At 52.0% G+C, this 21470-nt stretch overlaps 1 protein-coding gene across 4 annotated transcripts in view; it reads left to right on the top strand.

The window, feature by feature from the left end:
- Nucleotides 1–19437, top strand: part of LOC103708959 — a 29263-nt gene extending 9826 nt beyond the window's left edge. Inside the window, exons 2-8 of one of the 4 annotated variants that reach the window (XM_008794083.4) lie at nt 2736–2975; nt 15957–16046; nt 16713–16862; nt 17231–17355; nt 18258–18387; nt 18526–18665; nt 18744–19437. In XM_008794083.4, coding sequence (XP_008792305.1) covers nt 2736–2975; nt 15957–16046; nt 16713–16862; nt 17231–17355; nt 18258–18387; nt 18526–18651 — 861 coding nt within the window. In that variant the 3' untranslated portion in view covers nt 18652–18665; nt 18744–19437. Of the gene's footprint in view, nt 1–2735; nt 2976–15956; nt 16047–16712; nt 16863–17230; nt 17356–18034; nt 18126–18257; nt 18388–18525 lie in introns of those variants that run through there. The other 3 variants (XM_008794085.3, XM_008794084.4, XM_008794086.3) reach the window with 3 other exon arrangements.
- Nucleotides 19438–21470: the final 2033 nt, after the last annotated feature.

Genomic DNA, 21470 nt, shown 5'->3' with positions numbered 1-21470 from the left:
CCGCGCTCTTCTCGGCCAGCGCCGCCTCTGCTCGCTCCGTAATCTGAGCTTTTGCCTCCATGACCTTCGCCACAATCCGGTCGTCCGCCTCGGAGGAGACCCTCAGCAGATCAGCCCGAGCCTCCTTGTGCTTCGCCTCGGCAGCAATGCGAGCAGCCTCGGCCTCCTCCAAGCGCGAACGAAGCTCCTGGTCGCTCGCGCGGGACTCCTCCAAGACCGACTCCAATTCGCCCAGCTTGGCTTCAAGAGACCGGGTTCGGTTGCGGGCGTTGTCGGCTGACTGCCGGGCCTTCTCCCACCTCTCCCGGAAGTCGGCGGCCTTCCGGGACTGCTTTTCGGCCCGCTCCTCCGCCTTCCTGATCTCGCTTTCGAGACCCGAGGCAACCTTGAGTTGCTCCTGAGCCTCCAACAGTTGCCTCTCGAGGGCGGCGAAGCCGAGTGCCCGCTCTTCGGCCGCCTGGAGCCTCGTCTCGAGGTCCCTGGTCGTCCTCCCCGCCGCGGCCTGGCCTCCCTCCTCTACTGCTTTCAGTCGGCTCTCGGCCCTCGCCAGGAGCCTCGCCTGTTCCTCGTGGCTCTCCTCCAGACGAATCATGTACTGGGCGAGCTAAAGGATAGGAAAAATGAGAGCGTCAAAGGAGGAGCGAGCGAACAGTCCGACGGCAACGACAGCAGCGCAAGGGAGAAACTCGAAGATGCCTGCGAAGAGAAAAGCGGACGGGGGAGGGCCCCCGGTTAAATAGGCGGAAAGGCGAGTGACGCCTCGGTGACGCCAGAGGACGTCTGGCTGCCGAAGGATCGCTCGCGCCCCAAAGGCGAATCGACGCCATTAAGGAAGGATGTCCGCCGAAATCCGCAAACTGCCAGATCAGCGACAACCGCTATACGCCATAAAGGAGGCGGGGAGCTCGAAGCGCGCGCGCCTTTCCGAGGGATGGCGGCAATCTCGAAGCATCACTCCCTTCACCCGTTCCCCTCCTGGTTCCAGGCTCGGAAGTGGGGGGCTACTGTTACGGGGGAATTTAGCCACCATACCCCACGTGACCGGCACGCGCGCCCAGGAAGACTACGACAGTCCCTTGATCCAGCAATCCGACCCCGAGTCGGATATCTTCGGCTCCGCAGCCCGACCCCGAGTCGGCTGCCCCTTGATCCAGCAATCCGACCCCGAGTCGGATATCTTCGGCTCCGCAGCCCGACCCCGAGTCGGCTGCCCCTTGATCCAGCAATCCGACCCCGAGTCGGATATCTTCGGCTCCGCAGCCTGACCCCGAGTCGGCTGCCCCCTGATCCAGTCATCCGACCCCGAGTCGGCAATCTCCCGACAACGACAGGCTGTTCCCCTGAGGCACACCGCGGCCCCCTGCTCCACTACTCCCTGCAACGGTCGCATCCGGCGCTGCTCCACGATCCCCTGCAACAGCCGTACAAAGCGGAGCCCCACTACGCCCTGTCATGGCCGTACCCAGCGCTGCCCCACGACGCCCTGTAACGGCCATGCCAGTGGCAACTCCATCGTGCCACACGATGACCAGCCCCCCAGAAAGACCCCCCAGCTTGGTATATATGCGGCTGGGGGGGAGAAGGGGGGGTAAGCAAAGGTTTTCCAGAGTATTCTCTTATCCGCTACTACTATCTCTCCTTCTCCTTCAATCTCCTCTGACTTGATCGTCGGAGGGCCCCCACTACCCCAGTGGTGGTGCGAGGCTTGCCTGCAGGTTTTCCGGTGGAAGGTGGAGCGCAATCAACCCAACTCCAAGGGAACCCCGTTCACACCGCTGTGCCAATCGTTCTCGGTTTGGACCACCAGCAACAGATACCATTCCCCAAAGGCATGATGAAAAAGCGAGTATCTAAACGCAATCCTTTTTATTGTAAAAGAATTGTAACACATGGCGGTGCATTTGTATGACATTCAGATTGGATTTCCCAGGTGTCTCAGAAGACTAAATTGCAACAATTTAGGATTAAGTACCTACTAAAGATCCAAGAGCATGATAAAATGTCCAAGGCGATTGCTTTAGATTCCTCTAATCAGTATTCATGAGCCAAAGGCTGTGAAAACTATATTCTCGGTCTCTCTGTGTAAATGATGCCACAGATTGTTCCATACGTTTGCTTGGAGAGCAAGTTTGGGATAAGGAAGCCTCATTTTTGGATTTGTAGAAGCAAAGGAAAGTGTGGATAAGAAGGAGGTCAATCTTGTGCTTCGTTCTTAGCATTATTTTTGAGATGCAGAATTTTATTTTATTTTTTTATCACATTTCCTGTGGAATTCCTCTCACCTCCAAAGTTCAAGCTCTTCTATATTTCAACGGATGTGGCAAGCACTATTTTTTTTCATATTTGGGCAAGCTGCAGCGTCGTCAACTGTTGTCTGTGTCACGTATAATATAACTTGTCCTATTGTTCATCCAGAATGAAAACCATGTCAAAATGCAGTATGTGTTTTTAGGATACTGCTCGTTAGCTGATTTGATTGTTCTTGCTGTTGTTCATATGCATTAATTCTATGCATTAGTTACTATGCTATGAACTTGTTGTACTGCTTATGTGTTACCAATGATATATTTACAAATTATTTGAATATAAATATCTCTTTTGCAGTTTGCAGCTTGCATCTGAAGGTGAATAATGTTTTCATTAATGCTTGTTTAGCATAGAATTATTCATAGATACTTCATGATATAGAACCTATTACCAGCTTTAGTTTTGATGTATAATATTGTCAAATGCAGGGGATCATTAATATCACATCAACTTATGACACTAGAACTCATGACGTGGAAAGTTCCTTGGTTGCAAGGGGAGACCTGTGGAGAGTAGAGGCATCGCATGGTGGTTCAACCTCAGGAAATGAGAGTTCACCTCTTTTCCTCATTCAGCTGGGACCTGTACTGTTTGTTCGGGATACAACACTTCTTTTACCAGTTCATTTATCAAAGCAACACTTGCTTTGGTATGGTTATGATCGGAAGGTAAATCCATTTCTTTACTTCCTACTTAAATAGTTATGTAAATAATGACATAATTGGGTGTGAACCTCTTTATTTTTAGTTTACCTTCAAGAGAAGTGGCTTATAAGCAAGTAAATAGCAAGAGTTTCTATTGACTGTACATAAAATTCTGCTTCTGACTTGTTTGATGAATTTTAATTGACTGACTAATGACTGCATTGCAATATCTATAGCCTCATAACTCTTGTCTTATTTCATCAATTGAATCATTTTTTTATTCATAATCTTTATTTTAATATATGCTACATGTGTTATAGTATTTGGCAATAAAGAGGGATTATGCATTGAAACATTGATTTTAGATGAACATAGACGTACAGGAAAGACAGATGAAACATTTGGGAGGTATGGCTTAGTATGAGGCAGTATGGGGCTTGTGCTGACTCGAAGTTGAGTTTTATATTAGTTTCTGTTACGGGGGAATTTAGCCACCATGCCCCACGTGACCGGCACGCGCGCCCAGGAAGACTACGGCAGTCCCTTGATCCAGCAATCCGACCCCGAGTCGGATATCTTCGGCTCCGCAGCCCGACCTCGAGTCGGCTGCCCCTTGATCCAGCAATCCGACCCCGAGTCGGATATCTTCGGCTCCGCAGCCCGACCCCGAGTCGGCTGCCCCTTGATCCAGCAATCCGACCCCGAGTCGGATATCTTCGGCTCCGCAGCCCGACCCCGAGTCGGCTGCCCCTGATCCAGTCATCCGACCCCGAGTCGGCAATCTTCCGACAACGACAGGCTGTTCTCCTGAGGCACACCGCGGCCCCCTGCTCCACTACTCCCTGTAACGGTCGCATCCGGCGCTGCTCCACGATCCCCTGCAACAGCCGTACAAAGCGGAGCCCCACTACGCCCTGTCATGGCCGTACCCAGCGCTGCCCCACGACGCCCTGTAACGGCCATGCCAGTGGCAACTCCATCGTGCCACACGATGACCAGCCCCCCAGAAAGACCCCCCAGCCTGGTATATATGCGGCTGGGGGGGGAGAAGGGGGGGTAAGCAAAGGTTTTCCAGGGTATTCTCTTATCCGCTACTACTATCTCTCCTTCTCCTTCAATCTCCTCTGACTTGATCGTCGGAGGGCCCCCACTACCCCAGTGGTGGTGCGAGGCTTGCCTGCAGGTTTCCCGGTGGAAGGTGGAGCGCAATCAACCCAACTCCAAGGGAACCCCGTTCACACCGCTGTGCCAATCGTTCTCGGTTTGGACCACCAGCAACAGTTGGCGCTAGAAGGAGGGCCGGATCTCAGAGCGATCGTAATGGCACGGCGAGGTGGTCGTGGAGCTTCCAATGCTTCCGGTCGCGGGGCCTCTCGCGCCACTGGCCGGGAGGCCGCTGCATCCCCAACACGCTCTCAGCAATACTCCACCGCCCCACCGCCCATTCAGATGGTCGAGGCCGCCCAATTCGACCAGCTAACCCAGCAGGTTCGCACCCTCGCGGAGGCGGTGCAGAATCTGCAGGGTGCGATGTCCCGGGCGCCGCAGCAGGCTCAGGAGCCGCCGCTGCCTGAGCGTTCGCCTGTCCTCCTCAACCCACGTTCCTTCCTCTCCCATGGGGAGGAGCGCCGACGCGAGGAGGATTCTCAAGCACGCTCCATTCTGCCGGGACCTTCCCACCGGAGCTGCGCGGGGTACGAGAGGCGGGCCCGGGCGCGTTCCCAGACCCCCCAGTCCTCGAGGAACCCGCGCTCCAGTCGGTCCCCCTCTCGCCGCTCCTTGTCTCCCACCCACCGGTCGCGCTCCCTGGATCGGCGGGTGGACGATCTCCACCGACAACTCCAGGTCCTGAAGGGCCATTCCAAAGATCCCTTCGCCGACTTGGAGATCTCCTCCCAGCCGGCGCTTGCCTCGAGGATCCTGCGGACCCCGAATCCGCCGGGTTTCAAAATGCCAGCGATCGAGCCCTATGACGGGGCGGCGGACCCTCGAGATCACGTCGAGAGTTTCAGGACCCTCATGCTCCTCCACGGAGCATCAGATCCCCTTCTCTGCAAAGCTTTCCCGGCAACCCTCCGTGGCCCGGCGAGGGCGTGGTTCGCCGGGCTAGAGGCTGACTCGATCCGGTCCTTCAACCAGTTCACTCGCCTCTTCATCACTCACTTCGCCGTCAGTTGCCGGCGGCGACTGGTCTCCGACTCCCTCTTTGATGTCCGGCAAAATGAGGGAGAGAGCCTGCGGGATTATCTTACCCGCTTCAACAAGGCTACGCTGGAGGTCCGGAACCTGAGTCAGGAGGTGGCCCTTTCAGCCCTGAAGCGTGGCTTCCGGAAGGGCAGACTCACCTTCTCCCTGGATAAATGCCTGCCACGGAGCTTCCCGGAGCTGTTGTCCCGGGCGAACCAGTATGCGGACGCCGAGGAGGCGGCCGCCCACCGGAGCAAGGAGGCCGCCGAGATCCCTCCAAAGCTTGGGAAGAAAAGGCGAAAAGAGGCACGCCAGAGGAGGAGCCCGACGCCCCAGCGTCGGCGCAGAAGCCCGTCGCCGGCGAGGAACCACGGCGCCCCGCGCCCTCGTTCTCCGCCTCGACGTTTCAACCGGTACACCCCTCCTGACTCCCCGGGCCCAGATCCTTATGGAGATCAAGGGGCGGGAGGATCTCCCGGCTCTGAGACAGATGCAGAAGATCCCTGGAAAGAGGCCCTCTCGGGCGTACTGTGAGTACCACCGAGACCACGGCCACGACACGGAGGACTGCTTCCAGCTTCGGGACGAGATCGAGGCTCTCATCCGTCGGGGGCGTCTCGGTCGATATGTGAGCGACCGACGTCCCCCGCGGACCCGCGTCCGGCCGACCCGGCTCCTCCGGAGCCTTGGGAGCAGAATCGACCCGTTGCGGGCGTGATCCATACTATCACTGGGGGCTGCTCTCGGCCTGTGAGGAACGCAGGGGGCTCGGCGGAAGCATCAGGGATGGCCGTCGTAAAGAGGCAGAGGGTCGGGAATGTAATCACCTTCTCTGATGAGGATGTAAAGAGGGTTCAGACTCCCCACGATGACGCCATGGTGATCTCCCTCACTATGGCAAACTATGATGTAAGGCGTGTTCTTGTTGATAGTGGAAGCTCAGCTGATATTTTGTTTTACGAGGCCTTCCAAAAGATGAGCTTGTCCAGACAATTGTTGCACAAAACATCCACCCCCCTCATCGGATTCACTGGTGACGCTGTCCCGGCCGAAGGAGTCGTCGAGCTGCCTGTGACTGCGGGCGTCGCACCCGCAGAAGCCACGGTGCGACTCGGGTTCTTGGTCGTCCGTGTTCCCTCGGCCTACAACGCTATCCTCGGACGACCCGGACTGAACGCCCTTCGTGCGGTGGTCTCTACGTACCACTTGCTCATGCGGTTCCCCACGACGGCTGGGATCGGAGAGGTCCGAGGTGACCAACCGAACGCACGGCAATGTTTCCTAGCGACTCTCAAAGGGAAGAAGCCCGTGGAAGCCCTAAGCGTCGAGTCCCTTGATGCCAGAGACGAGGTGGCCTTGCGGCACGGGGAGCCGGCCGAGGGTGTGGTCGAAGTCCCCCTTGAGGAAGGCCGCCCCGACCGGGCGGTCCGGGTCGGCGCCAATCTCGACCCGGGGGCTCGGGCCCGGTTGGTGGAATTCCTCCGAGCCAATGCCGATGTATTTGCCTGGTCGGCGGCCGATGTACCTGGGATCGACTCGGAGGTCATTTCTCACGCCCTCAACGTCGACCCGACCCACCGACCAATAAAGCAGAAGAAGAGACACTGTGCCCCGGATCGGATCCGGGTGGTCGACCAGGAGGTAGACAAGCTCTTGGAGGCAGGATTCATAAGGGAGGTAAGCTACCCCGAGTGGCTGGCAAATGTTGTACTTGTCCGGAAGGCGAGCGGGAAGTGGAGGATGTGCATCGACTATACCGACCTGAACAAGGCGTGCCCTAAGGATAGCTTTCCGCTTCCGCGAATAGACCAACTGGTCGACGCAACTTCCGGATATCAGCTGCTGTCTTTCATGGACGCCTTCTCCGGTTACAACCAGATAATGATGGCCCCACAGGACGAGGAGAAAACTGCCTTTATAACAGACCGGGGGCTGTACTGCTACAAGGTAATGCCCTTCGGTCTGAAGAATGCTGGCGCCACTTACCAGCGCCTCGTCAACAAAATCTTCAAAGAGCAAATCGGCCGGAACATGGAGGTGTACGTGGACGATATGCTGGTGAAGAGCCGCCATGCAGACCAGCACATCGCGGATTTGGAGGAGACTTTCACCACCTTGCGGAAGTTTCGCATGAAGCTGAACCCAGCGAAGTGCGCCTTCGGCGCTTCGGCCGGAAGGTTCCTCGGTTTCATTGTCAACCAGCGGGGTATCGAAGCCAACCCAGACAAAATCAAGACCATCCAAGGTATGTCCCCTCCGACCAAAGTAAAGGAGGTTCAGGAGCTCGCTGGAAGGGTCGCCGCGCTTGGACGATTTGTGGCAAAATCGGCCGAACGCTGCCAACCATTCTTCAAGGTGTTAAAACGCCCGAAAGACTTTCTCTGGACGGCCGAATGTCAAGCAGCATTCGACCAGCTCAAGGAATACCTGGCGTCTCCTCCCCAACTGTCCAAGCCGCAAGAAGGGGAGATGCTCTACCTCTATCTGGCGGTCTCCCCAACCGCGGTCAGTGCGGTGCTGGTTCGGGAAGAGGCAAAGCTCCAGAAGCCTGTGTACTACATCAGCCGGGTCCTACGGGATGCCGAGACGCGGTACACGAAGGCTGAAAAGATCGCCTTCGCGCTGCTGACCGCGACCAGGAGGCTTCGCCCCTACTTCCAGGCTCATTCGGTCACCCTCTTAACCGATCAACCACTACGGCAGATCCTCAGCAACCCCGAGAATGCGGGACGACTGGTGAAGTGGGCAGTAGAACTCGGTGAGTTCGACATCCGCTACCAGCCTCGACCCGCCATCAAGGCCCAGGTGCTCGCGGACTTCCTCGCTGAGTGCACGGTGCAGGAGGCGGAACCTAAACCGCCGGACACACCCAGCCTCGACCTCCCGATTTGGACGCTTCACATCGATGGGTCGTCCAACCCCGAGGGTGGAGGGGCCGGGCTGGTCCTTACCAGTCCTGATGGAGTGATAGCCGAGTATGCCTTGAGGTTTGGATTTCCAGTGACCAACAACGAGGCGGAGTACGAGGCCCTAGTCACGGGACTCAAACTCACCAGGGAGCTCGGCATTCGGCGTTTGAAGGTCTTCACCGACTCCCAGCTGGTGGTCGGGCAGGTTCGTGGGGAGTTCGAGGCCCGGAGCCCGATCATGCAGAACTACGTCCGGAAGGTGCAAGCACTCATTCCCAACCTCGGCAGTGTCGACATCCAGCAGGTCCCCAGAAGCGAAAATGCCAGGGCCGACAGGTTGTCCCGCTTGGTGGGCACAGAGGCGCACAACTTGTCGAGGGCAATCTACCTGAAGACCCTGGATGCCCCGAGCATCGGCGAGGCTGGAGCGGTGATGGCGATTGATCCGGAGCCGTCTTGGATGGACCCGCTCGTCGCCTACCTCGCCGAAGGGATCCTCCCTGAAGACGAAGATCAAGCTCGGCGACTTGTCAAGAAGTCCGCCCACTACGTACTCTATGAAGGGAGGCTGTACCGGACCTCGTTCACCGCCCCCTCTTAAGGTGCCTCCGCCCCTCGGAGGCGGCCTACGTCCTCGGCGAAGTCCATGAGGGCGTCTGCGGATCGCACTTGGGGGCTAGGTCCTTAGCGCACAAGATCATGAGGCAAGGCTATTATTGGCCTACCTTGTTGGAGGACTCGAAGGATCACGTACGGAAATGCGACGCCTGCCAGCGCCACGCCAACGTCCAGAGAGTCCCTTCTGTCCCTTTGGCACCAATCACCGCGCCCTGGCCCTTCGCACAGTGGGGAATGGATATCCTCGGACCATTCCCCGTCGCTTCAGCTCAGCGGAAATTTTTGATTGTTGCAATCGACTACTTCACCAAGTGGGTGGAGGCAGAGCCGCTGGCCACTATCACGGAGGCGCAAGTCCGGAAGTTCGTGAAGAAAAACATCATTGTCCGATTTGGGGTACCTCGGGTCCTCATCTCGGATAATGGTCGACAGTTCGACAACAAGCATTTCCGTGACTTCTGCGAGGAGTTCGGGATCGAGCATCGGTTCACATCTGTGTCGCATCCCCAAACCAACGGTGAGGCCGAGGTCACAAATCGGACAATCCTCCAAGGAATTAAGGCGCGAATCGGTCGGACGGGGCAAGCTTGGGTCGAAGAACTCGAGAATGTCCTTTGGGCGTATCGGACCACGCATCGGACCCCTACCGGGGAGACGCCTTTCAGCCTAACCTATGGCACGGAAGCGGTTGTTCCCGTGGAGCTCGGACTCCCCTCGCCCCGGGTGGCCGCGCACCGACCCAAGGCCAATTCGGAGCAACTCCGAGGAAACCTGGACCTCTTGGAAGAAGCAAGAGAAATGGCGCAGGTTCGGATGGCGATGTATCAGCGGAGGGTGGCCCGATATTATAACTCCAAGGTCCGACCGAAACTTTTCAGAATCGGAGATCTGGTGCTAAGGCGAGCCAAAGCATCTCAGCCCGCGGAAGGTGGGAAGCTGGCGCCAAATTGGGAAGGCCCGTATAGGGTTCGCTGGGTAAACCGACCTGGCTCCTACCAGTTGGAGGCCCTAGATGGTCGAGAAATTCCGAGGAGCTGGAATTCCGCTAACCTGCGGGTGTATTACCAGTAGAACGACAAAGCCAGGAAGACAGTTCGAAAAATGTACAATTCTTTTCATTTCAATAACTCCTGGTTACAACGGTGTGTTCGTGTGATTACAAAGAATTCCCAGAGGGGAATTGGGGAGTAAAGAAAACAAGGAAGAGGTGGAGACTCCGTGGAGCTGAAGATCTGGGATCCCGAACCCTCCATCCGAAGCAGCTGCAATCCCACCGGGCGTGGGTGCTTCTCCCCGGAGGCGCCATCGACGCCTCACGCAAAAGACGAAGAGCCGGCGCGGACGAAGAAGAAGTGGACGAAGGAGTTCCCGCTGCCTCCAGAGGAACGCCACCTCCAAGGGATATTCCGGTCCTCCCCAGGAGAAGGGGAGGGAAGGAACACAAGGGAGAAGAGCGCGAGGAGGCGCGAACCCGGATGAAGCGTCTGGCGCAGAGCTCAATCGGGAGGCAGGGCTGAAAGGAGGGGGGATGTGATCCCGGATGAAACGCCTAGAGCGGAGTTCCGCCGGGGAGAACCTCCCTGTTGATCCCAGATGAAACGGCTAGTTGGCGGAAGTCGCGAGGGGCGCGCCTCCCGTTCCTCCGGCGGGGGTTTCCCAGCCACACGTCGGAGAGGAGGTCCACGAACCATGGCAACCTGAATAGCTCCGGCTTGGCAGGCTCCACCGCGCCTGCACTTATATTTATAGCCAAACTGAGGCCCCCCGGTCGTTCCGATGCGGGTGGCTCCAATAAAGGCGGGCGCACCGAATCCGGAGCCGTTCCGGCTCTCGAGGCGTATCCTCCCACGATCTCCTAAGAGTCGTTCTCCTTAATTGCATTCTTCATGCAGGACACTCCGGGCAGCATGTATCCCGCGGCCCACGTATCTCCGCTCGCGCCCAGGCCGCATTTGCCTCGAAGAGCGCGCGTATCGCGGCCGCTTAACTGACACTCCTTGCAAGCAGCAACTGGCGATCCGATTTTCCAGGTAACGCTTCAATTAGCATTTAATACCCTTCTGGTGTTCTCCAGGCGACGCTTGGAGAAGAGGAGAAACACGATCGTAGCTGGCCACGGAGAAATCTCGTCGAGCGGCAAGCGACAGGCGCGTGACCAACGAGCGGAATTTTCCGAGGCTCGGCCCTCGGATGCCAGGCTAACCCGATGATCATCCCGGGAGCAGACTAGCCTGAAGCCCCGACCGGTCGCCTCGGCTTGCGCCAGCCTTGGCCGACCAACGAGCGGAATTTTCCGAGGCTCGGCCCTCGGATGCCAGGCTAACCCGATGATCATCCCGGGAGCAGACTAGCCTGAAGCCCCGACCGGTCGCCTCGGCTTGCGCCAGCCTTGGCCGACCAACGAGCGGAATTTTCCGAGGCTCGGCTCTCGGATGCCAGGCTAACCCGATGATCATCCCGGGAGCAGACTAGCCTGAAGCCCCGACCGGTCGCCTCGGCTTGCGCCAGCCTTGGCCGACCAACGAGCGGAATTTTCCGAGGCTCGGCCCTCGGATGCCAGGCTAACCCGATGATCATCCCGGGAGCAGACTAGCCTGAAGCCCCGACCGGTCGCCTCGGCTTGCGCCAGCCTTGGCCGACCAACGAGCGGAATTTCCCGAGGCTCGGCCCTCGGATGCCAGGCTAACCCGATGATCATCTCGGGAGCAGACTAGCCTGAAGCCCCGACCGGTCGCCTCGGCTTGCGCCAGCCTTGGCCGGCCAACGAGCGGAATTTTCCGAGGCTCGGCCCTCGGATGCCAGGCTAACCCGATGATCATCCCGGGAGCAGACTAGCCTGAAGCCCCGACCGGTCGCCTCGGCTTGCGCCAGCCTTGGCCGGCCAACGAGCGGAATTTTCCGAGGCTCGGCCCTCGGATGCCAGGCTAACCCGATGATCATCCCGGGAGCCGACTAGCCTGAAGCCCCGACCGGTCGCCTCGGCTTGCGCCAGCCTTGGCCGACCAACGAGCGGAATTTTCCGAGGCTCGGCCCTCGGATGCCAGGCTAACCCGATGATCATCCCGGGAGCCGACTAGCCTGAAGCCCCGACCGGTCGCCTCGGCTTGCGCCAGCCTTGGCCGACCAACGAGCGGAATTTTCTGAGGCCTAACCCTCGGATGCCTGGCCTAGCGCCGGAAGAATTTCCTGGGGCCTAACCCTCGGATGCCTGGCCTAGCGCCGGAAGAATTTTCTGAGGCCTAACCCTCGGATGCCTGGCCTAGCGCCGGAAGAATTTCCTGAGGCCTAACCCTCGGATGCCTGGCCTAGTGCCGGAAGAATTTCCTGAGGCCTAACCCTCGGATGCCTGGCCTAGTGCCGGAAGAATTTTCTGAGGCCTAACCCTCGGATGCCTGGCCTAGCGCCGGAAGAATTTCCTGAGGCCTAACCCTCGGATGCCTGGCCTAGCGCCGGAAGAATTTCCTGAGGCCTAACCCTCGGATGCCTGGCCTAGTGCCGGAAGAATTTCCTGAGGCCTAACCCTCGGATGCCTGGCCTAGCGCCGGAAGAACTTCAAGAGTTAGGAGTCGGCGAGACGCTACCAAAAGTTAAAAAGAGAAAGGACGAAAGTGAAATGAAGAAACACTCTATTTGCATTAACTTTCATTGTTTCAGGGCCGAGACCCATACAACTTGGCAAAACGCCAACATACAAAGAAAAGGGCAAAGAAAGGTACAGAGGGTCAGCTTGGAGGAACCCCTGGGTCGGGAACGCCGGGCACGTCCGCAAGGGGTAGGGAGGCAGTTGGAGAATCAGCAGGCAATGGCGCCGGAGGGGAGTCGAGGAGGGAGACCCCACTCAGGTCAATCCCGGGGTATTTGGCCGACACCCTTGCCAAGCCTTCATCGAAGCCTAAGACAAAGGAGTCGGACCCCGCGTCCGACATGTCACGGACGAACTCATCGGACCGACGATAGGCCTGTACCGCCTCCGACATGTCACGGATGAACTCGGCGGACTGACGATAGGCCTGTACCGCCAGACGCCCGATTTCCGCGCTCTTCTCGGCCAGCGCCGCCTCTGCTCGCTCCGTAATCTGAGCTTTTGCCTCCATGACCTTCGCCACAATCCGGTCGTCCGCCTCGGAGGAGATCCTCAGCAGATCAGCCCGAGCCTCCTTGTGCTTCGCCTCGGCAGCAATGCGAGCAGCCTCGGCCTCCTCCAAGCGCGAACGAAGCTCCTGGTCGCTCGCGCGGGACTCCTCCAAGACCGACTCCAATTCGCCCAGCTTGGCTTCAAGAGACCGGGTTCGGTTGCGGGCGTTGTCGGCTGACTGCCGGGCCTTCTCCCACCTCTCCCGGAAGTCGGCGGCCTTCCGGGACTGCTTTTCGGCTCGCTCCTCCGCCTTCCTGATCTCGCTTTCGAGACCCGAGGCAACCTTGAGTTGCTCCTGAGCCTCCAACAGTTGCCTCTCGAGGGCGGCGAAGCCGAGTGCCCGCTCTTCGGCCACCTGGAGCCTCGTCTCGAGGTCCCTGGTCGTTCTCCCCGCCGCGGCCTGGCCTCCCTCCTCTACTGCTTTCAGTCGGCTCTCGGCCCTCGCCAGGAGCCTCGCCTGTTCCTCGTGGCTCTCCTCCAGACGAATCATGTACTGGGCGAGCTAAAAGATAGGAAAAATGAGAGCGTCAAAGGAGGAGCGAGCGAACAGTCCGACGGCAACGACAGCAGCGCAAGGGAGAAACTCGAAGATGCCTGTGAAGAGAAAAGCGGACGGGGGAGGGCTCCCGGTTAAATAGGCGGAAAGGCGGGTGACGCCTCGATGACGCCAGAGGACGCCTGGCTGCCGAAGGATCGCTCGCGCCCCAAAGGCGAATCGACGCCATTAAGGAAGGATGTCCGCCGAAATCCGCAGACTGCCAGATCAGCGACAACCGCTATACGCCATAAAGGAGGCGGGGAGCTCGAAGCGCGCGCGCCTTTCCGAGGGATGGCGGCAATCTCGAAGCATCACTCCCTTCACCCGTTCCCCTCCTGGTTCCAGGCTCGGAAGTGGGGGGCTACTGTTACGGGGGAATTTAGCCACCATGCCCCACGTGACCGGCACGCGCGCCCAGGAAGACTACGGCAGTCCCTTGATCCAGCAATCCGACCCGAGTCGGATATCTTCGGCTCCGCAGCCCGACCCCGAGTCGGCTGCCCCTTGATCCAGCAATCCGACCCCGAGTCGGATATCTTCGGCTCCGCAGCCCGACCCCGAGTCGGCTGCCCCTTGATCCAGCAATCCGACCCCGAGTCGGATATCTTCGGCTCCGCAGCCCGACCCCGAGTCGGCTGCCCCCTGATCCAGTCATCCGACCCCGAGTCGGCAATCTCCCGACAACGACAGGCTGTTCCCCTGAGGCACACCGCGGCCCCCTGCTCCACTACTCCCTGCAACGGTCGCATCCGGCGCTGCTCCACGATCCCCTGCAACAGCCGTACAAAGCGGAGCCCCACTACGCCCTGTCATGGCCGTACCCAGCGCTGCCCCACGACGCCCTGTAACGGCCATGCCAGTGGCAACTCCATCGTGCCACACGATGACCAGCCCCCCAGAAAGACCCCCCAGCCTGGTATATATGCGGCTGGGGGGGGGGAGAAGGGGGGGTAAGCAAAGGTTTTCCAGAGTATTCTCTTATCCGCTACTACTATCTCTCCTTCTCCTTCAATCTCCTCTGACTTGATCGTCGGAGGGCCCCCACTACCCCAGTGGTGGTGCGAGGCTTGCCTGCAGGTTTTCCGGTGGAAGGTGGAGCGCAATCAACCCAACTCCAAGGGAACCCCGTTCACACCGCTGTGCCAATCGTTCTCGGTTTGGACCACCAGCAACAGTTTCCTTTCGGTACGGTATGATACACTCCATACTGAGCAGTACGACATACCATGGGCTCAAGCTTCTGTCATAATAGAGGAGGGCTCAAGCTTCTGTCATAATAGAGGAGGGGCATACAGGAATAGCTTTGACAACGAGTGTCCTCCCTAAAGCATCATGAGCCACAACATCAATGCCAGCAACCCTATCAAAAGACAAGATTGATCTGTCAATATTCAGTTTGATGTAGTACTTAATTGGGGCTTGCCATCGAACCAAATTCCATAGTTATCTAGGGCAACTAGGGAATTGGATTCTAATAATTAGAAGCCAGAGCTCGAGCTCTTCAGGCATGGAGAGACGGCTTTTGCTTAATATTACAAACACAACAGGTTTTCTAATTTTCCAGAATTGCCAAATGTTATTAGCAAACAAGGCCATGCCCAATTTAGGATAGGGAAGCCATTCCAAAAGGAAGGCTAGGCTCAAGCCAGTTACCATCATAATCTGACAAAAGGTCTGCGAGCTCCCACTTCAGTCATTCGTAGAGCGGTTGCCAAGTTTGTTTAGTCTTCTTGCATTGGAAAAACCAAATGGTTGACACATAAGGCATAAAGGAGAGGAATTTAAATACAAGGTATCGGGCTAAGAATTGGTAAGAAGCTTGTCCCAAGCTTCCAAATAAAATACTTTACCCTCGAGAGACTTGAAGTTTCCAAATTTGATTTGTTCCCTGCCAAATTAATAGACGATGCACCACTATGCTGAGAAGACAAATTGGTGTAGATTTGCTTAGCAAGCTTTTGACCAGCCCTGGCATCTTTCCATGCATTCACCGAATTTGAAATGGAGATAGATATAGACCTAACCTGTCCACGTGTATATTAGCAGTCTTACCAAACTTCCCGACCATGCAGTGTTTCCAAACATCGCCATATCTTTTCAAGTTGCAGCTGAGATTGATACAATCAACAATTCAGCACTAACTAAAGCTCTACACTATCAGAAACAGTAGCAGAGATTAATAGAAACAATCAGACACATTCAATGGGCTATAGTCACTACATTGGCATAAATTTTCGGGTCTTCTTCTTCCCTTTATCATCCTGATATTGCAGAATCTTTTTCATAATTAATCCATTATGATAATCTGTCCATAATTTGATCGTTCCTGCATTCCTTGCAGGTTTCTTCCCCTACTTTATCAAATTCTTGCAGGGCTACAGATTTTGTTCACTGCTTATTTTCTTGTTTAACTATGACCTAGTCCAGTATGCGTTTTATCTATTTATGTTTTTATATCTCATAGTTGCATTCTCATTTTAATCTACAAGAACAGTTTCTCTTTCTTAAGTATGCGTCTCTTTTATTCACCAATCAAATTGAAGGCTCGTAAGTTTTGATGACAGCTATTCCATGGGTACCATTGTTTTTACTTGCTGACGCAATGGTTTTGTCTTTAGAATGGAATGCATTCCCTCTGTCCAGCATTATGGTCAAAACATAGAAGATGGTTGCTGATGTCAATGATCTGTCTCAACCCTCCTGCTTGCGTAAGTCTACATAAGTTTTTCCCCAATCTATTTTTGTTTATAATCTGTATCATGGTGCTCCTCCTAGGGATATGAATAAAATTTCATAAATGAATTGTTTTTCTAGCTGGCCCAAAAAATATGGGCAGATGTTTCTTGGCTACTTTAATCATTAATTATATTTTTCTTTCCTTAGTCTTAAAGCCCTGTCAAGTAACTTTGGCAAATGGCATTGCTGATGATGCAATGCCTCTTGTTTTTGGGGAGATGCTTACTCACACAACCATGCTAAATCAAAAAGTACAATGCAATATGAAGTAGTAAACTTATTATGCCACATGATATTTGACAAAACTTATCTTTGGCTATTCTTTCTGTGAAATAATCACATTACCTGGACAACTATATTCTATGCATAATCAGTACAAATCCTTTCAATTGAGCATTCTGGTTACATTTTTTTTCTGTATACTTATTTTTTAAATGCTCATTTTCTGAATGTGTTATCATAGTTCTTTTAAGATGCCAGAAGTACCAGACATACTGCCCCTTTCTCTGGGACAGTGGAGTATATATTTGTTAGCTTTTCATATGTTCAGTCTTTTGGATCAACGGTTATAATTTCTTTTGCAAAAGCTGAATTTTCTCTAATCATGAAGTTGTTGACCGGTGTTTTCCCCCCTCCAGTCATTCATGGACTTGCAATTCCCAAATGGGCAGCTTACTTACGTGGCTGGTGAAGGGTTGACTTCTACTGCTTTCTTGCCTATATTTGGCGGCTTGCTTCAAGCTCAAGGTCGATATCCAGGAGAAACAAGAATTAGCTTCTCTTTCAAGGTTAGCCATTAGATTTAGGAAGAGTGTAGCCAAATCAATGAAGACAGACTTGACAGTGGCGAGACACCATAAATTGGACATGCGGCATAAACGGACAGGAAATTGTTTTATGTTATCATACCTGACTGCTTCCATATCTTAGCTGTTAATTTCGACAAAGCATGCAAACGAACTAGATATTAAGTAGATTCTATGTAATTTTTCAATGGTCTTTGTTATAGTTGTATTTTCCGTGTTTTGGGTGATAGTTTCCTTCACTGGTTTTTTTGTATCATGCTGCTGTAGTGTCTTCACTTTTATTATGTCCTTGTTATATCTCCTTATAGTGATACATATACCTGACAACTTTGTTAATATCTTCCTTTTAGAATAAAAAAGGAACACGGATTACCCCAATGGTGCAGTTGCCTGATAAGTCTTTTTCAGTAGGGGTTGCACAAGCCATTGCATGGAAAAGATCTGGTCTCATGCTACGACCAAGCATCCAATTCAGGTAAATGATAGTTGGTTTCTTTCCTCAATCCCATGTTCTGCTAATTAGAGCATATGATGTAATATTGATGCTTCATTATTTCTTTTTCCCCTAATCCCATCATCATTCAGCCCCTTGGGATAAGGGTAGTTTGTCTAAGTTGTTTGGAATGAAAAGAATGAAATGAAGGATATATTGTTGAGATAGCTTTTAGATATGCTCTGGAAGGATAAAAATGTGCTTCCAGTTTGGTTGGGTTTATTATACACCAAGTATTGTCCCACATTTCATGTCCAGTCAAATGTACAAGTTTGATGCATTTTAAGCAGCTTATCGATTTGATGATGCTACCTTTTGTTGAGATGCTGATTCATTTTTCTGGTTTTCAGGACTTAATAATTTCTCCATCTGTCTCTGTAACTTATAATTTCAATGCTAAGATCTCTTTTGTTTTTATGATACGCTTATTGACAAAAAAAATGATATTACTGCTTTCTATAATCTTCTTGTGAAGAGTAATGCCTTAGCAACGCCTTGCCAAATGAGTATATTCTATAAATGAACTTCAAAGTTTCTTTCTTTTCTGTATAGAGCAGAGAGAAGTTGGGGGGCCAGGGGGAGGGGGGGGGGCATCTGAGTTCTGGACAAATTTGCTTTTCATAAAATGCTGAACAAATCTGATAAACTTATTCTGACATAGATTGATCATGGTCCAGAGCTTGTGAGGATGGATTGTTTGATGACATTTTATATCATTGTAATTTGCTGGAGGAAAACTGAGGCATTTAATGGTAAATTATATATTGTAGGTCCTGGTTTACATAAATCATGTGGCTGACTCTTTATTTGATTGGTCGCTAATTTACTACCCTGACTTCCAGCTGTTGAAGCTTGTTTTCTTTTCTTTTCCCCTTTTCAATTAGCATATGCCCCACTTTTGGTGGAAGCAATCCTGGGATTCGTGCAGAGCTCATCCATTCAATCAAGGAGGAACTCAATCTGATTTATGGATGTTCTTGCACAGAGCATCCTTCTGCTTTTGCCTCCTTATCTGTAAGTTAATTGTTCCTGGACTGGCAGCATGGTGCTGTCCTTGTTGAGCTCTTTGTATTATAATACAGTTCTTTTTTCAATCATGGTTGGAAGATGTTTGAAGTTTCGTAGATATTGACGCATGTCTTTGTGTGGCAGCTGGGGAGATCCAAGTGGAATGGGCATGTCGGGAGCTCGGGAATAGTTGTCAGAGTGGAGACTCCTCTCAGCAATATTGGCAGGCCATCTTTGTTGGTTCAGTTAAACAGTGGATTCGAGTTTTGATTCTTCAGACAAATGTACATATTAGTGGACATATCATCAAGCATTGACATCCATATCTGTGAATATACTGATACACCCAAATGTTTGATCAGGAAATCAAATACTTTTTTTCTTCTTGCCACATAATCACTTTGCTGCGAAATTTACCTGTTGAAGATTCCAAAGTGTTCAGACATCTCTTCCAGGTCATCTTGGTTGCTGAGGCATCATCCAGATCTGAGAAGTCATCCAGTTTAAAGGTCGAGAACACCCAAATTAACCTCAGAAGAAAGTTTGAATACATAGTCGACAGGAAAATCATGATGCAATTGGAACTCTGAGAACTCAGAATGTAACAGAACATCTATATTTCCCAGTATGGTTACTCGGTTTGGTCACAATTGTTTTCTCCTTTCCAATCCCTGTATCAGTTGCCTCTGTCAGTCAGTTCTATGATGGATTATTCTTCCAAACAGATCGTTTCTAGTATATAGCGCGCCAAAAGTGGGAAGGATTGATGCTTAGATTATTCGTAACTACAATGCAACAGATTCAAGCTCAAGCAAATTTGTTTCCCTGGAAAGTTGTAAACACAACTCAGCTGATGATGTTTAGACTGGACTGATTTAATTCTTGTGTACTAAACTATTTGTTAGTTTGTATAAAGTAGCAATCAGAGTTAATTTACTGAAGAAATCACTTAAGCAGGGAACCATCTGCTCCTGAATATCTGTTTCCGGTTCTACTGAATTGGCTAAATTGTTTTTGAAGGATTTGAAGATGACCTGACCAGGCATGTTTTCCAGAGTTGTTTAATAGTTCCAAGTGGTTACTTGGCTGTGAACTTTGTTTCCATGTGCCCACATCTCTGTTATTTCTTGAGCAAATCTCACGTAAGGCGACTACACACACTTATTCCTATAATAAATTGTGACTTTTTTACGCCCAGGTCCCCTGCTTGATGGAGTGCTTAGACATTGAATAACATATGTTTGTGAATGTTTATATACTTAGTGAAAGAAGATCAGGTCTTTCAGGTATTTCTTGATTTAATCTTGAAAGTTATCGGTGTTAAAACTTAGCATTTTTATGGGCTTAGCTTTAGAAACAGTTTAAGTTGTCGGCTTCCTAGGTGGACCGTGCTTAAACGAGCTTTTAGCAAGCCGATCCCGTGCTGCTCATTATGATATGCTGGCCAACCATGAGTTGGGAGGGAGAGTCATGAGCTTCGAGGAAGCTGGGATAGGATATGTTGCACCAAATATGTATATGATGTTCTTTCCATCTAATTTTTATCTAAACCCTGTATTCTGTGAGGGGCAAACAAACTAATCATCAGCAAAGTGCTGCTAGCCGGTATGGACATGGGGGGGGAGAAGTGGCAAAGTTTTTCCTGATCAGAATACATTGAGATATACGCCAGGGGCAGTTTAGGTTCATGTATTTTCGGATTCATTTTGTGCACTTTCAAAGCTACCTTAATGTATTTCATTTTGTCATGGATGATAACATGGGATGACTCATGTTTATAGCCAGTTTCAGGAAGCCTTTGATTCTCTGCTGTGTTAGAAGGACCAGACCTCAACTGCTCAGTTTCAAAGCGATCAAAGTTGGAGATCATGCGCCCATAGGTGGGTTGAAAGGTCCTTGAGTGTCGGCCACCACTGCTACGTATTTTGGTATTTTCATGCCAGGTTAATTCATGCTGGATGAATCAAAACAAGGTAAGAAGTATATAGCCCTATTGAGGTGAAGGCATGACTCCCCAACCCTTTGATACTACAAGAGAAAGGAAAAAATTCATTCCCATAAAAAAAAAGGGAAAAAATGCATTAAACCCCCACAAAGAAAGCCTCAAAGGAGTTAACCCCTCCTTTTCTGCTTTTAAATTTTATAGTGCTTTGTTTTTTACATTTAATTTTCGTACAGCTAACATTCTATGTTTACTCCCTTGTGCAAATATATATATATATATATATTTGATCATACCATGCAGATTAGAGGTTAAATATAGAAATTATAAGAAGTTCAGTTAATAATACAAAATAACAGCCAACATAGTGGCAAAACTTTATAAAATATTTTTTTAAAAATCACTCCCATGGATGTGCAAAGTTTTGCTTACAAGAAAATCATAAAAATAAAGGAAACAATCGAGCTGCTCGTCCACACGGTCCGACCGCGTTTTTTTTTGCTTTGAAAAAGGGGAAGGGGGGAGGAATGTTCGATGCGGGCAGAAATAACCGTGTATTAGACACCTCGGCCGGTTTTACTCATACCCTTCCCATTCATGGGCCCGGCTCGGTTACCCCTCTGGGCTTCGGCACAAATACCACGTGTGAGCACGTCACACCTAGCACCACCGAGGCTACTAGCAGAGCGATACATCCTTCGAAACCACTTGGTTGGAAGTAAGGCCACGCTCCCATTGTGCTACCACCTCAGTGACCGATCGGTTTTGGATGGTAAAGAAAAAATAGATAATCTCCAAGCTGACTCATATTCCTTGATGACAGGTAGGTGCTTCCATGCCTCCTGATTCCCTTGTACTTCTTGTCATCGTATTCGTGTCTCCGATCTACCTTGCTTTTCCCTCGGTTATGTTTGTACTTTGATTTCTAAATTTCGACATTTGCTCGATCTTTTGTGATTTCTATATGCCACATCTACTGGTTTTATAAAGTATGATGCTGTATATGTCACTACCAGTCTAATTTCTATTTACCCGTTGCCGCAGCTATAAACCCTCTACTGACATTACTTCATCTAATAAAAGTCGTAGTATTAAATTAGAGGCCAACAAGGTTAAGGATGTTTCATCAAAAAAAAAAAAAAAGAGT

This window comes from Phoenix dactylifera, chromosome 11, assembly GCF_009389715.1.
Source record: "Phoenix dactylifera cultivar Barhee BC4 chromosome 11, palm_55x_up_171113_PBpolish2nd_filt_p, whole genome shotgun sequence".
In the NCBI taxonomy this organism is placed as follows: Eukaryota; Viridiplantae; Streptophyta; class Magnoliopsida; order Arecales; family Arecaceae; genus Phoenix; species Phoenix dactylifera.
This window is presented reverse-complemented; position numbering and strand designations above follow the sequence as displayed.